This window comes from Talpa europaea (assembly GCF_964194135.1).
Source record: "Talpa europaea genome assembly, chromosome: 16".
NCBI classification, from domain to species: Eukaryota; Metazoa; Chordata; class Mammalia; order Eulipotyphla; family Talpidae; genus Talpa; species Talpa europaea.
The window spans coordinates 39,708,724-39,724,306 of record NC_140084.1 but is presented as its reverse complement, the minus strand read 5'-3'; the positions used below and the strand labels follow the sequence as shown (position 1 = coordinate 39,724,306).

At 55.1% G+C, this 15,583-nt stretch overlaps 1 protein-coding gene across 1 annotated transcript; it reads right to left on the bottom strand.

Annotated features, from left to right (window-relative positions):
- Positions 1-1,214: 1,214 nt before the first annotated feature.
- ZBTB32 (zinc finger and BTB domain containing 32) lies at positions 1,215-3,372 on the bottom strand (the record flags this gene model as incomplete). The annotated part of the gene is made up of 5 exons (XM_084256594.1): positions 2,471-3,372; positions 2,121-2,194; positions 1,942-2,010; positions 1,659-1,823; positions 1,215-1,507 (listed from the first exon to the last, which is right to left on the bottom strand). Exons 1-5 carry the CDS (start codon positions 3,355-3,357, stop codon positions 1,215-1,217), a joined length of 1,488 nt encoding a protein of 495 aa, XP_084112720.1. The 5' UTR covers positions 3,358-3,372.
- Between the last annotated feature and the right edge of the window lie 12,211 nt (positions 3,373-15,583).

Here is a 15,583-nt window from a genome sequence, read left to right as displayed (position 1 = left end):
CGCCCCGTGCGCAGGGCCGGGGGAGGGGAGGGCGAGGAGGGGCGGGGCGGGGCGGCTGCGGCTCACGACAACAACCAGCGCCGCGGCGGGGCCGGCGGGAGCCGGGGACAGGGCCGGCCTCGCGCGGGGCACCACGGGAACGGGAGTCCGAATCCGGTCGGCCGTCACCCTTAGACCGCGCCTGGGGAGCTCAGACCTCTCATCTCGACCCGAGAGGGCGGAGGCGCAGAGGCCGCCGGGAAATGTAGTCCAGCCCCCTCGCTCCCACCGCCGGGAGCTAGGGCCGCGAGAGCTGGCTCTATGGGGTCCGAAGGGACCCAGAAAGCCGGCTCCCGGGCAGCCGGGAGGTGTGGTTCTCGCCGCGGGCTCCTCCCATTGTTCAGGTCGAGGCCGGTGGCGCTCGGGAACTACCACTCCCAGGATGCAGTGGGCGTCGGTCCCTGGGATCCCCGGAGCCACGGGGAGCCGAAGTTCGCGACTGCGGGAGGCGTGGGCTGGGGAAGGGCCGGCGTGCGGCGTTGCCCTCGGGTCCAGGCACGCCCCGCCCCGCGGGCTGTTCCGCGCAGCGCGGAGGGAATGGCCGAGAGGCCGCGGCGTTGCGACCCTTGTGCTCAGAAGAGGAGGCGGGTGACCGAAAGCACGCGACCCCCTCGAGCCCTGGGCCGGGGCGTCCAGACGCGGGCCCCGCGCGCCGTGGAAGGTCTCCCCCCAGGCGCGCTGCCCAGTCTGCCTCACCCGAGCCCTCGCGCCGCTGCCTCCGGGGGAGGACAGGCAGCCCCAGTGGCTGGAGGAGGGAGCCGCCGCGCTGAGCCGGGGCCGCAGGGCCACCAGGGGCCGCTGCAGGATAAGGGCCAGGGCTGGGTACCCACCGCCGCCCCCGCGCACAGACCAAAGTGTGGACTTGGCTTTCTTGTCCTGAGAGGAGGCACAGGAAACGCTTTATTTTGGTGATGAAATCGCCAGACCCCACACAGTTAACTTTCACTCTTGCAGACTTCACTGTCTCCTCACCCCACCCGGGCTCGCTGGCCCCGGCTTCTGCGGCCTCCCGTGGTCGTCCGGGAGAGGACGCGGGTGCCCTTTTCTGCGGCGCTTCTGGGAGCAGAATTCGCTAGGCTGCCCTCGCCGCGGTGCCGGATCAGAAGCCTCGCCAGCCCGCCGGCCCGTCTTTTATTGTACTCCTCACTGAGGCCCAAGAAGCTCCCGACACTCGGTCAAGTGGTGGAGGAAGGGGAACTGCAAGGAGGGGTCGAGGCCCTGGCCTGCCGCGAGGAGGAAGAGGAGGAGGAGGAGGAGTAGAGGAAGGTGGAGCGAATGGTCCATCCGGGCGGGAGCTGGCTGGGCGAGTGGCCGCGCATGTGCGCCTGCATGGAGGCCAGGCTGGGGCAGCCGGCCCGGCACAGAGGGCAACGGTAGGGGGCCGCCCCGTGCGTCCGCAGGTGTTTGGTCATGGCCGAGAAGTCCCGGGAGCGCTGGGGACAGAGGCTACAGGAGAAGGGCTTCTCTCCTAGGACGGGTGGAGAGGACGCTGGTGAATGGGGGTAGATAGGGCCACCGGCCAGGGAGTTGTGCAGGAGCCAGGCACGCAGAGGGGCTCTGGGCGGCAGACTGGAGTTTGGAAGGAAGCACACAGTTGAAACTGGGCAGGGAGTCCGTACCTGTATGGACTCGGTAATGTGTCTCCATCTGATGCTTGAGTGAAAACCTCTTTCCGCAGTCAGAACAAGAATAAGGCCGAGACCGGGCAGCAGGGGGCTGGGGAGGGTGCTGGTGAGATGGGTTGCCTGCTGTGCCCACATGACCCACACAGGTTGCAAGTGCATCTGTGGGGATAAAGATGGCAAAGGCGGGCAGGGCTGGGAATCCCAGAGCCAGGTCACCAGACCAGACTTCAGGGCCTCTACAGTGGGACTGAGGCAAAAGCGCGCTCCCCCTACTCACCTGTGTGCCTCTGCTTAGACTCTCTCATCTCCCCAGGACTGAGCTGTGCCAGGCTCTGGGGGAAGGATCCTGGAGGGAGCAGAATGAAGTAGGGCCCCTGCTCAGTTTGGAGTTCTGGAGCCCCAGCCCCAGAAGAGAGGCCACATTATAGGGTTCATGCAGAGCAGTGAGGGGCTTACCTGGGACTGGGTTGGAGAAGGCCAACTGGTTCTGGCTCCAGAGCCCTTTGTGGAGGTTAAGGGGTGATGGAATCCTGTGGAAGGGTCGGGGGAGAAGGGAAAGAATTACAGCCTTAGCAAAACCTGGGATCCTGGCCGAGCCCGTTCTTGGCATAGGGGTGTCCTGAGTCACGTCCGTCCCCCCCCCCACCCCACCCCCCGGAGCTGGGCTGTGGCTTCTTCTATGCTGGGAACTTGTCCTGTTCCCAGCTTGGGAAAGGTAGACCAGAGAAGAAATTGGGTCCTCTTTCCACCCATCACTGCTGCGTCTCCTGAGCCATTCCCTTCCAGCCTGGGAGGCCTTCACTCACCTCTGGTCCCAAGGCCAGACCTCCTGCCAGGTTCCAGGGATGGGGGTGCTATGGGAGAAAGGAGTGCCATATCTGGGCGGCAACAGCAGGAGGCTCCACAGGGCAGGCTGGCCCTCCCCCGACCAAGATGCCTCAGCCCACCAAGGCCTGGGAATGCCGCTGGTTTGCAGGGAACCTGGTGGGGGGAGGGAGCCAGGGGCCCCCCGACATTCCTCAGGGCCCTCTGAACTCTCCCTCACCCACGTGATCACGTCTTGCGTCCCATCTGCTCCGCTGTGGCCAATAGAGGATTGGTTGAGTTTCTTCTCCTTGGCTCTCCTCTGCTCCTCCCGGCACTCCTGCATCGCCTCTGCCATTTCGGGGTTCTCTCTCGGTAGCCTGTGCTCACAGAAGTCCTCCTGTTCTCTCCCACCAGCTCTAACAGACTTCTCTGGCCTCTGCTTCTCCCCGCGGCCCCAGGGTTCGCTCCCAGAATCCCCTGTGAGTGTCTCTGACTCCTCCTGATGATCCTTCAGTCCTAGATCCAGGTCTTGGCTAGCCCTGTTCCTTCGAGCCTTCTTACATGCCTCTTCCAGGGACTGCACCCCCAAGGCCCTGGCTGCCTCTTCAAGGGGCCCCAGTTCCCCAGGCTGCAGCTCAACACTCTCCCCATAAACAAAGAACAGAAGCTGGGCAAAGGTGGAAGGACTGATGCCTTTCACCAGAGTCCAGTGGCCCCTGCGGCCCAGCTGCTGGCTCACACCTGCTAGTACCAGGCTGTGGGCGGGGAACTCCTGGCTGCCCACAGTGATCAGGGTGTCACAGAGTGCTGGTCGGAGCCTGGCTGCCAGACGTACCAGCCGGTCGGAGCCGTAGGGGCTAGGCAGTCTTGTTGGGGACAGAGGCATTTTGCTTTCCCGGGGTGCCAATCTCAGAGCCTCTGGGAGATAAACTACAATGTGAGGTCCGTGGCAGAAAGGGAAGGAAGGAACAGCGTATCTTCAAGCCTGTGGAGGTGAGGGAAGAGAGAGTGGCTAGTTCTGGTCCAGAGCTCTCTGCCCTGAAGGAAGCAAATTTGCTAACCCCAGAAAGGGCCTGAGCTTGTCCAAAATCACAGTGGGCTGAGACCAGATTCAGGGCTGCCCGAGCAAGGATTAGGCAGTTAAAAATATCAAGGAGGGCCTCCCCAGTGGCGCAGCGGTTGAGCGCTGGGTTGCGAAGCTGCCCGCAGCCTCTGCAGCGTGGGTTCGTTCCCTGGCCCCCAGGTGAGGGTCCCACATGGCGAGCAGACCTCTCCTGCCGCCCGCTGCTCCCCTCAGCAGTGTACTTCGGTCCTTCTGCCTGCTCTGCTCCCCGCTCTGGCTCTGGTGAATTCTCTCACCCTCCCGCGCTTCTGACTGTACCCAGTGCTTGTATAATAAATAAATAAATCTTTAAAAAAAATAATAATCAAGGAGTGGGCCTCCCCAGTGGCGCAGCGGTTGAACGCTGGGTTGTGAGCTGCCCGCAGCCTCTGCAGCACCAGTTTGATCCCCAGCCACCGGCGAGGGTCCCACATGGCGCGCAGACCTCTCCTGCCGCCCACTGCTCCCCTCACAGTGTACTTTGTCAGTCTGCCTGTTCTGTTCCCCGCTCTGGCTCTGGTGAATTCTCTCACCCTCCCGCACTTCTGACTGTACCCAGCGCTTGTATAAATAAATAAATCTTTAAAAAATATGTATCAAGGAGTGGTCTGTGACTCAGGCAGATGGTCCTGTCAGTGGACAGTCTCTGGCTTAGGATAGCAGACGCTGATGCTTCTGCTTCTCCGTTCCCGCAGCTGCAGGAAAAAACCGAGCAGGTCAGGCTTTCCTCATTCCAGTCAGAGATCACCCTGGCAAGGCATGACTTCACGGGAGAACTTAGAAAGCAAGTGTGTCCTCCCCACACAAACCCAGCACATGGAACTGAGGGGGCCTGAGAGGCCAGAAGGGTAGCAAGCTAGGGGTAAAAGCTGCAGTCACTAAGGCATTGATCCGTCACCTTGAGGCTGAAGCTTCTAGAACACATCCTCAAACTGGAAAGGATCAAAGGCTCCTATCCAGTGAGTTAAGACAGCAGGCACAGAAGCCCGGGGACAGACCCAAGAATGGAGAGGGATTTCTGAGGCATTGACCCTGGGAGCAAGCAGGAGAAAAGGAAACAGGAGCTGTAAAGGGAGAGGCTATTTAGATCATTCATTTTGCTTTTTTTTTTTTAAGATTTTATTTTTATGCATACAAGAGCTGAGGTACAGGCCAGAGGTGTGGGGGGTGGGGGTGAGAGGATTCACCAGAGACAGTGGGGAACAGAACAGGCAGACTGACTGAAATACACTGCTGAGGGGAGCAGCGGGCGAGACAGGAGAGGTCTGCTGCGCCATGTGGGTCAGCTTCCTGGCCAGGGATCGAACTCTTGCTGCAGTGGCTGTGGTTAGTTTCATAGGTTGCATCTTAACCCCTTGCGCCACTAGGGAGGCCCCAATTTTGCCTTTTTATGAGCCAAAAATGAAGACTAGAAAAACAATCCAACAAGGCAGAAGTTTATTACACATCAAAACCACCGCATTGGCTTTTGAGAACAGAACTGGGAACCCAGATACCAAGAGACAGACCTAAGCATTAGTGCCCAGCAGCAGGTGCGTTCCCAGGTGTGGGCACATGGTGAGTGAGGTGGGAGGATTACTACTTGGGCACCCCAGGGGGAGAGCTACAGGTTGGCAGGAAGCGGACAGAAAGCAGTGCAATGGGAGAAGAGTCTCTGCTGGAGACCAGCAACTACTCACCGGGTGTAGTTTCCTCCTGGACACCATTTGCTCTGATCTGCTGTTGGGGCGCCTGGGCACCCCTTGGAGCTAGCCCCGCCCTTGACCTCACAGTCTTCCATTGGATGTCCCAAGTATCAGTCTGCTGTAGTTCCCCCCAAAAATGGGTGTGGTTTTATACCCCTGACTTTGTGACACCCCTCCAGGAGAGGCCAACCCCCTCCATTTCTAGAATGCAGCCCCCATCTGCCTTCTAAGCCCTGTGATTCATCCATGAGTTCGAGTCACAGTGATCTGCGGCAACAGGAACTTTGGAGTAATCACACCTGCATTTGAGTCTCAGCTCTGCCATTTACTGACTAGTTGAGTCACCCTGGACAAGTCACTCTCTGAGCCTCAGTTATCCCCTCCACGAAATAGGGACACCCTCTGCGTACCTCACTGGAGGCAGGGGTGAAGATGGCGTGATGAAGGTGAAAGTGGGGTGCTGGTCCATCGCCACATTCAGATCATTCCCGTTTGGGTGCTCAGAGGTGTCTGCAGCGCTCTCGAGCTGGAAGCTGTTTCTTATTTACGCCTCAGGTCAAGAGAAGCCGAATCCCAAGGAGAGTCAAGCAGGACAAATGTACACCTGCTCCTGCCTCTCCCTGCACGGGTACCCCGGAGCCCCAACTGCTCTGCAGGAGGGACCCCTGCCATTTGGGTCACCGCTGGGGACTGGGTGTGTGAATGACTCAGATCCTCCCACCAAGCTCTGGAGGGGCAACCCCAGGAAGGACCTGCGGTGGTCTTCGAAGAGAAGAAACTTCTCTGGGTTGATGACAAATGACATTTCTCTGAAATCAGAACTCCGGGGTTTCTTTCACTTCCTGCCCAATGGGTCAAGGTCCCCAGAGTTTCCCCCTCTTTAGCATTCTTTAACCTGGGGAATGGAGGCAGGGGAGATGCAACTCCTTTTTCTGTTTCTTACTATCCTATTCTCTCGCATCCTGAAGCACATCCTTCATTCATTCGTTAAATGTCGACAGATCATTCCATGCCTGTCCTCCACGCCCAGCAGCGCCTCCAGAATATTCGGTGCAGCCTCCCAGGCGCTCCCTCCAGACCTGAACTGCCTTGCCTCCCCTCTCATTCTAGCTTGGGTGCAGGCAGCTGCGGCACCTTCCTAGATGAGACAGGGTGCTCCAGTGGGTGGGGCCGATGGAGGGGCAATAATAGGGTGGGGAGAGGGGAAGATGAGTCAGAATGAAAGGGAAAATGCAAATTGGCAGACTGTGTTCATTTGCTACCCTGAACGTTAACTATTTTCCATTTCTGAGCTTTCTAACCCTCACAGTACCACACCCAGGGACTCACTAGACTCGGATATAAAAAACACTCGGGCCTGGCCACAGAAAATCTCCTGCCCCCGCCATGCAGGATCCAGCGGGAACCAGCTTTTCTCCGACACACTCACAGTCCCTGCAGATGGGGAGTAAGGGGGGGGGCGGGGGGGAAAGCCATGAGGGAGAACCCCCAAGTAGGCAAGGAAAGGCACAGGGGTCTGGCAGGTGACATCACCCGCCAGTGGAGTGTGGCCCTCGCCCCCAGCACTGCATCATGTGCCTATGACTCAGATCACCCCCGTGCGGCTGGCCCGGTGATGATCAAGAGAGCTGGAAACTGCTCAAAGGGCAGCTCCTCCCGAAGGCAAGTGTAGTTAACGGGGTGTCATCAGCCTTTCAGGGAACCTAGGAGGGAGGAGAAGGGGCAGGGGGACTCCCCACTCGGTGAGCAAAAGCCCCCGACAATGGGAAACCCCATCTTGGTGTCTACCTCATCTAAGGATATCCCTTTAGAGATCGCCGCCTCAGAGCTGGGGCTCGACACTTCAGCACTTAGGCTGGTGACACACTCGGCCCCCCTCTTCCCACATTCTTTTTTTTTTTTTTAAAGATTGATGCATACAAGAACTGGGGTACGGGCCAGAGGTGCGGTGGGGGTGTGTGTGTGAAAGGATTCACCAGAGACAGAGTGGGGAGCAGAACAGGCAGACTGACTGAAACACACTGCTGAAGGGAGCAGCGGGCGAGCCAGGAGAGGTCTGCTGCACCATGTGGGTAGCTCCCTGGCCCTGGATCGAACTCGTGCTGCAGAGGCTGAGGACAGCTTCACAGTGCTGTACTTAACCCTTGCGCCACCAGGAAGGCTCCTCTCCCCACACTGTTGGTATCACAGACCAAGCCATCCTATACTGAGCGGTGATGGCAGAAGCAGAGCCAAGTAGCACTCGACTTCGAAGGGTAGGGTCCAGCTGACTTACTGTGGTCTTCCCATCCCAGTCTCAGAAACCTTGCCCACCTTCTTCTTCCCAAGCTCACTCAGTAGGAATCTCCAGCATTCTCTCACGGGTGGAGCAGGAAGGGGGACGCAGGGCAGCGTCCTGGGGCTGCGGGAGCTGCAGTGGGTGGGAGAGATCAGGTAGGACATGATTGAAGAGAGGTGGGGGATAGAGGTATGGCTTTTGCTTCTCAGTCCTTTCCAGTACTCATGTTACTAAATAAAGTTTGAAATCGGATATTTTAAAATTCTTCCTGATAGGCTTGACCAATGGGACAGCAGGGGAAATGTGTGGGGTGCTCGGTGCACACACTGCCTGCAAAGTGAGAGCTTCCTAGGAGTCCTGAGCTCCTTGTAGCCCAACCCAGCTTGGTGTAAAAATGTCAACACAGTGGTACAAGCAAGGATTCTCTTTAAATATTTTTTTAAAGATTTATTTATTTATGCACACAAGAACTGGGGCACAGGTCAGAGGTGTAGGGGGTGAGAGGATTCACCAGAGACAGAGTGGGGAGCAGAATAGGCAGACTGACTGAGATACACTGCTGAGGGGAGCAGCGGGCAAGACAGGAGAGGTCTGCTGCGCCATGTGGGCAGCTCTCTGGCTGGGGATCGAACTTGTGCTGCAGTGGCTGCGGACAGCTTCACGGATTGCCTCTTAACCCCTTGCGCCACCAGGGAGCCCCAAGGATTCTCTACAAGTATTATAATTAAAATTAAACATCAAGGGCCGTCCCGGTGGTGCAACAGGTTGAGCACAGTGCTGTGAAGCTGCCCTGCAGCCTCTGCAGCACAGGTTCAATTCCCAGCTAGCCAGGGAGCTTCCCACATGGTGCAACAGACCTCTCCTGTCTCACCCGCTGCTCCCCTCAACAGTGTTTTCGGTCCATCTGCCTGTTCTGCTCCCCATTCTGTCTCTGGTGAATCCTCTCACCCTCCCGCCTATCTGGCCTGTACCCCAGCTCTTGTATAATATATATTAATTAAATTAAACTAAACATTAAAATAGGCCCATTGGAGGGGAGATTATTTGTCTTAGGAGAAATGTTGTCTCCTCATCTCTCTGAATAGCTCCAAAGTCGAGTTAGAAAAGGTTCAATTTATAAAAATTCTATGCACTCCCCAGGAACACATCTCTTTCCACAAATTAAGGTGATTAAACTCCCCACAACATTTTATATACATTAAAACCAATTACCCAAACCTTACATAATAAACTTTCAAGATGTTTACTCTTTCAGGTAAGCATGTCGAATGCATACTAAAGAGACAACACAGGGTGAATTCATTTCTTCCTTCCCTTAAATCTGTATCTACATCCCCCAAGAACCAGAGAGGGTCATAACCAGGTGAGCTAAGTCTATGTCAAAGAGATCCTCTCATAGCACAAATAGAAGAACATACTAGAAGTAAAAAACAAAAGCATAGGTTACATTACATCTTTTTAAAATTAATTAATTTATTTTATTATTTAAAATTTATTTTTATATTCCCCTAACAATTACAACCCCCTTATTTTGACCTCAAGCCCTCCTTTCCCCGCCCCCCACCCCCCATAGAGTGTCTCTGGTTCATAGTTGTTTGTTGATTTTGATATTTTCTTTCTTATAGTTATTCTTTTTCCTGGTCCCTTATTTAAGTTTTCTAGATTCCTGCTATGAGTGAGACCATCCGGTATTTTCCTTTTTCTTTCTGGCTTATTGCTTTTCTTTTCTTTTCTTTCTTTCTTTCTTTTTTTTTTTGACGGTTATCATTACTTTTTTTTTCTATAATAAATTTTATTTTTATATTCCCCATACAATTGCAACCCCCTTATTTTGACCCCAATCTCTCCCCTCCCGCCCCCTACCCCCCATAGACTGTCTCTGGTTCATAGTTTTTTGTTGATTTTGATTTTCACTTTCTTATAGTTATTCTTTTTCCTGGTCCCTTATTTAAGTTTTCTAGATTCCTGCTATGAGTGAGACCATCCGGTATTTTCCTTTTTCTTTCTGGCTTATTGCTTTTCTTTTCTTTTCTTTCTTTCTTTTTTTTTTTTTTTTTTTGACGGTTATCATTACTTTTTTTTTCTATAATAAATTTTATTTTTATATTCCCCATACAATTGCAACCCCCTTATTTTGACCCCAATCTCTCCCCTCCCGCCCCCTACCCCCCATAGACTGTCTCTGGTTCATAGTTTTTTGTTGATTTTGATTTTCACTTTCTTATAGTTATTCTTTTTCCTGGTCCCTTATTTAAGTTTTCTAGATTCCTGCTATGAGTGAGACCATCTGGTATTTTTCTTTTTCTTTCTGGCTTATTTCGCTGAGCATGATCCCTTCCAGCGCCATCCATGTTGCTGCAAATTGCATGTGTTTATCTTTTTTGAATGCTGAGTAATATTTCATGGTGTATATGTGCCACATCTTCTTGATCCAGTCACCTATTTTTGGGCATTTGGGTTGTTTCCAAAGCTTAGCTATTGTAAACAGTGCTGCTATAAACATAGGGGTGCAGGTGCTCTTTGGAATGGATGTTTCTGTGTCCTTTGGGTAAATACCTAGGAGTGGAATTGCTGGATCATATGGAAGCTCTATGTTCAGTAGGTCCAGAAATCTCCACCCAGCTCTCCATAGTGGATGGACCAGTTTGCACTCCCACCAACAGTGCAGGAGAGTTCCTTTTTCTCCACAACCTCACCAACATTTGTTGTTGCTAGATTGTTTAATATGTGCCATTCTCACTGGTGTAAGATGGTATCTCATGGTAGTTTTGATTTGCATTTCCCTGATGACAAGTGATGTTGAATATTTTTTCATATGCCTGTTGGCCATTTGCATTTCCTCTTCAGAGAAATTTCTTTTTAGCTCTTCTGCCCATTTTTTTTTTTAATAGAGGCATGCTTTATTTGTTTGCTGGCTTGTTTGTTTGTTTTGTTTATACATGCACTGGGTACAGTCAGAAGCGCGGGAGGGTGAGGGAATTCACCAGAGCCAGAGCGGGGAGCAGAGCAGGCAGAAGGACTGAAGTACACTGCTGAGGGGAGCAGCGGGCGGCAGGAGAGGTCTGTACGCCATGTGGGACCCTCCTCCGTGGCCGGGGAGCAGCAGGGGATCGAACCGGCGCCGCAGAGGCCGCGGGCAGCTTCGCAACCCAGCGCTCAACCGCTGCGCCACCGGGGAGGCCCTCTTCTGCCCATTTTTTGACTGGATTATTTTCTTTGTTTTTGTTGAGTCTCATCAGCTCTTTGTAGATTTTCGTGATCAGTCCTTTATCATTAGTGTTGTATGCAAAAATGTTCTCCCAGTCGGTGGGGTTTCTCTGTTTTTGTTATTGTCTCTTTTGCTGTGCAGAAGCTCTTTAATTTGATGTAGTCCCAGCTGTTTATCTTTGCCTTCACTATCACTGCTTTGGGTGATGTGTCTGTAAAGATGTCTTTGATGTGCATATCATTACATTACATCTTCAAGGTAGATGACCTTTTCCTTCAGCCCCAATCTAGGGCTAACTCTTCCCAGACCCTCAATTTTCCTCACAGGGGCTGTTTTCAAGACCAGTACTGCATAGTGATATTGAACTAAAAACTCCCCTGGCTGTATCCCTTCCTGTGGGCTGAGGAACCCATGGGTTTCTAGGAGGTACCTACCTGAAACTTGTGCCCCCCCAATACTAGACCATGCTCTGGGAACTTGGAACCCTGAATCTCCTGGCCCATGTGGCTTTGAGCAACTTCTAGGGCCCCACAGAGTCTATTCATTAGACTATATTTTACCATGTCGCTGATGCACACGCCCAGGGCTCTGATCGTGGGAGTGGCACTTAGAACAGGCGTGGGTGTGAGATATCTTGAAGTGTGCGCCACCAGGTGTGAGTAGCAATAACAGGAGCCTGCTTTATTCTTTTTTGTTTGTTTGTTTTATGCATACAAGAGCTGGGGTGCAGGCCAGAGGTGCGGGGGGTGAGAGGATTCACCAGAGACAGAGTGGAGAGCAGAACAGGCAGATCTACTGAAATACACTGCTGAGGGGAGCAGCGGGCGAGACAGGAAAGGTTTGCTGCACCATGTGGGTAGCTCCTTGGCTGGGGGTAGCTTCATAATGCTGCAACTTAACCCCTTGCACCACCAGGGAGGCCCTGAGCCTGCTTTATTCCAATGGTTCTTAACCTCTTAGAGAACTATCTCTTTGGAAAGGTAAGACATGGAATCAGAAATTGCAGACACTCATGCCACTTTGCATATGAAGACAAGAGATTCCCAGATCACTCTGGAGCCCAACTTGGACAAGTTACATACTCACTGCTTATTCTTGTGGCTGTTTTGCACTCCTGCCCCCTAATACAACATGCACAGTACCTATGATTTCCAGGTACTCACCCTTGCAGTGTGCACCACCAGGTGTGACAACTCATGGACCACTCCTTTGCATCCCCACCCTGGTTTAAGAACTCTGGGTGTACATGAGAGCACTATGAAAGCCTTCCTACCATGCAGAGCTTGAATAGCTGGGTGAAATGAGTTATTAACACTCTATCTCATAAATACAAAAAGATCCTTGGTAAAAGACAACCCAAAGAGCAGATATCTTACCTCTCCCGGTGCTTCAGTACAGCATCCATCTTCCCCATGTACCTGCTCCCTGCTTACAGCCTCCAACTGTTGTAGAGCAACACTGATACAAAACGGGGTGCCTGACTGTGGGTCCTCACCCGCGCGCTTAAAAGGACTTATCAATGCTCTACTGCAGGCACACGTGAAAGGTTAATAATAGGTTTATTTACAAGGGAAGGGGAAATGAGGAAATGTACAGCTCTGGGAGAAAAGTGGGAGACAAAGTTTTAAATGAGTCCTACCCAATCTGCTGATCAGGAATCCCAAAATGGCGCTCTCAGAGTTCGCCGCCAGCCAGGAGCGGTGAAGCCAGGAGGCGAGCGATCTCGAGCCAGAGAGAGAGCCCAAGGCCCACGTGTTTGGTTTTTTATATCCAACCTGGCTGCCCAACTCCACCCTCAGGTCCCAGCCACCCTCCCTTGGTGGTGATGGGATTTGTCTTTCCCAGAGTCTTGATGGCTTTAGTCTGGAGTGGGGTGGGGTCCACAAAGCCTGTATGGGATTAACTCAGGACATCATTTCCCCCTAACACTACCACCTGGGAATGCCCAGAAGAAGTTTAGGGAAGGGGGAAGGGACTGAAAGACCCCAGACATGTCCCAATACAGGTTCTATTTAGAGCCACGACAAGGCAATAATGCTTCATGGAAGTCAGAAACCTAACTGGGATTCAGAAACTCCCCCTCCCCTGGACCTCCAGAAGAACAGGATGGACCTGCCCAGGTTGTGCAGCTGGACCCAATCCTGGAAAATCTGCCAAGAGCACCTCAGCCCAGAAGCCTGCAGCCAGTCTTGCAGCCCCCCAGTTCCCAGCATTGCTTAGATGTAACGGCCCTTGACAACCTCCCATTAGGCTTCTGACCTCATCAATGCTCTTTCTTAGCCCAGGCTGGGTGCAAAGCCCCCACCCCCTTCCCCAAAGGCTCCTTAAGGGCACAGTTTTACCTTACAACCCGATCATCTCTGCAGTCACAGGCTTCTCCCAGCCACCTGATCCAGACTCAGTCCAGAGATGCCAGAGAGACTCTGCAGTGCAGAGACCACACCTCATGGCCAGGGACCCTGCAGAGCTCCAAGGGCTTCCCACTACCCAGCAACATACTTCCAAGTCAGCCTGGTCTCAGACATCATGCATCACCTCACAGGGCACTCAGGCCTGGTCTCTGCCGGGCCGGGGCTGAAAGGTGTCCGCAGGCCCCATTTCTAGTCTTTCCAGGACAGAGATTCCCCAGATCCTCAAGCCCTCTCAGCCCTCACTTTCCGACTTTCACAGCGACCCCCTCACGCCTCCACAGCCCAGCTTTGCCTGGACCAGGTCCAAGCCGGAGGGAGGTAATCAAGGAAAACCATGGCACTCACCAGCGCTGTCCCTGTTCCTCTCCTTATTCAGCCTCATACACCCAGGGTGCTGCAACCCGAGTGACCACTAGCAAGTGGGGAGCGCCCCAGGCCAGGGACACCAGGCCTAGCCCATGCTCAGCTTGTTCTTCGCGCCTGGAGCCCAGGACAGACGCTGACTGGCTGCAGCGCTTCTCCTGCCGCGGAGGGCCGAGCTGCCCCGGCCAGCGGCTCGCAAGGCAGCGCCCTGTCCTCGCGCCTGCCTCGTGCGCGCCGCTGATTGGCCCAGGAGCTCGCGCCCCTGCTCCCCGACTGGCGGAGGGGCAGGGCCTTGAGTCTGATTGGTCCGCAGACTTAGGCTTTAGCCAATGAAGCCGAGAGTTCACCCTTCCGCCCGCCCCCGGCGCGGACAGCTGTCCACCTCCCACGTGGAGACGCCGGGTCTCAGCCTCGCCTTCCCCATCGCCTTGGGGGCGCCCTCTGCATGTGCTCCGGGGTACCCCGCCTTTCTTGCTTCTGTCCTGCCGCGCTGAGTAACAGCCCCCCGCAGTCTGCGGAGGGGCTTGTGGAGCCGATCGGCCTCGAGAGCCAGCCAGGCTTCCGGCCCCCGTGGGGAGCCCCGTCCCCTCCCCCTGCCCTGCGTGGCCACCGACGGGCTGCAGGGAAGCTTGGGGGGCAGGGGCGGCCCGAGGAGTCAGTCCCTCGACCCGCGATTGGCCTAGATGCTCGCGCCGCAAATTTTCCCTGGACGCCGCCGCTGCCGGCCGAGCCAAAGGGACGCGGATGCGCGTCCCAGCCCCGAGCTCGGCTCCCTCTCCCCGCCGTCGAGAGGAATGCCCAGTGCGTCGCCCGCCATTCATTGGCCTGGGGGCTGAGCCGGGCCGGCAGGCTCCGGGGGAGGGAGGGTTGCGGGGCTGCCTGGGGGCGAGTTGGTGCCACGCCCGCCGCGGCCCGCCCGCCCCCCCCCCACGCCTCCAGCCGGGTTGCGGTGGCAGCGCGGATTGGCTGGCCCGACTGTCTTCTACGGGGCTTACCGGGCTCGCTCTGGGGCGCATCCAATGAGGCGAGAGGGCGCTTCGAGGAGGCGGGCATTACTCCACCGCTTCCGCTTCTGATTGGTTCCAAGGCTTGCTCCCGCCTTTGATTGATTAGAGGGCGCGCCGCCCGATCCAGTCCAAAGGTGCAGGAGGGTGTGAGGTTGCGGTGCCCTCGCCTGGGCTCGGCGCCTCCGCCCCGAGGCTTGCTGTCCGGGGCTACCCATCCCCCGCCACGCAGCTGCAAAACTGGCGGGAGCAGGAGAGAGGAGTCCGGGACAATAACCCGAAGTCGGGATTGAGCAAACCCCGAGAAAGTAGGGGAAAGGCAGGCGCTGGGGGTGTAGCAACAAGCGGTCCCGCTGACCGGGCCTTCCCGGACCACCGGTCCTAAGAAGCTTGTGGGGCTCGCGACGGCCCGCCGCCCTGCGGGCTGACAGCCGAGGGGCAGCGCCAAAGCTCTTATCTCGGGTCGGGCGCTGGGCGAGGTGCAGGAGGAAGGGCTGCTGACGCGGATGGAGGTTGGATGGTTGGATGGCTAGATCTGGAGAAATAATTAATGCTGATTGAGCAACTCCCCCACCCACGGCACGCCCTGTGGAGTAAGTGCTGAGAGGTAGCCAGTCTTGTTTGTGGTTAAGAACATGGACACTGATTCCACACTGCCTGGATTCATAGCCTGACCTTTAGCAGGTGACTTAAGCTCTCTGACCTCAGCTTCCTCACCTGTAAAATGGGGGAGAAGACAGTAAAAAGCTCTCAGGACTGTTAGAGAGAACTGAGCAAGAGAACAGTGCTACCTCTTCTATTTCCCAGTGCCCTGACGCTGAGTTGTTTCCTGTCTTGAGTGAGTAGACACGGGTGTAGACACTGAAAATTTGGCTCAGATATTTGTCACTGGAAAGTCTGGGGGGACGTGTGTTCCTGAAAGAGATAGTAGCAAGGCCCTGGGGCAGGAATGAGCTTAGTTATGTTTGAGGTACAGCAAGAAGTCCACCTTGGGGGCCTCCCCGGTGGTGCACTGGGTTAAGCGCCGCACTGTGAAGCTGTTCGCAGCCTCTGCAGAGCGG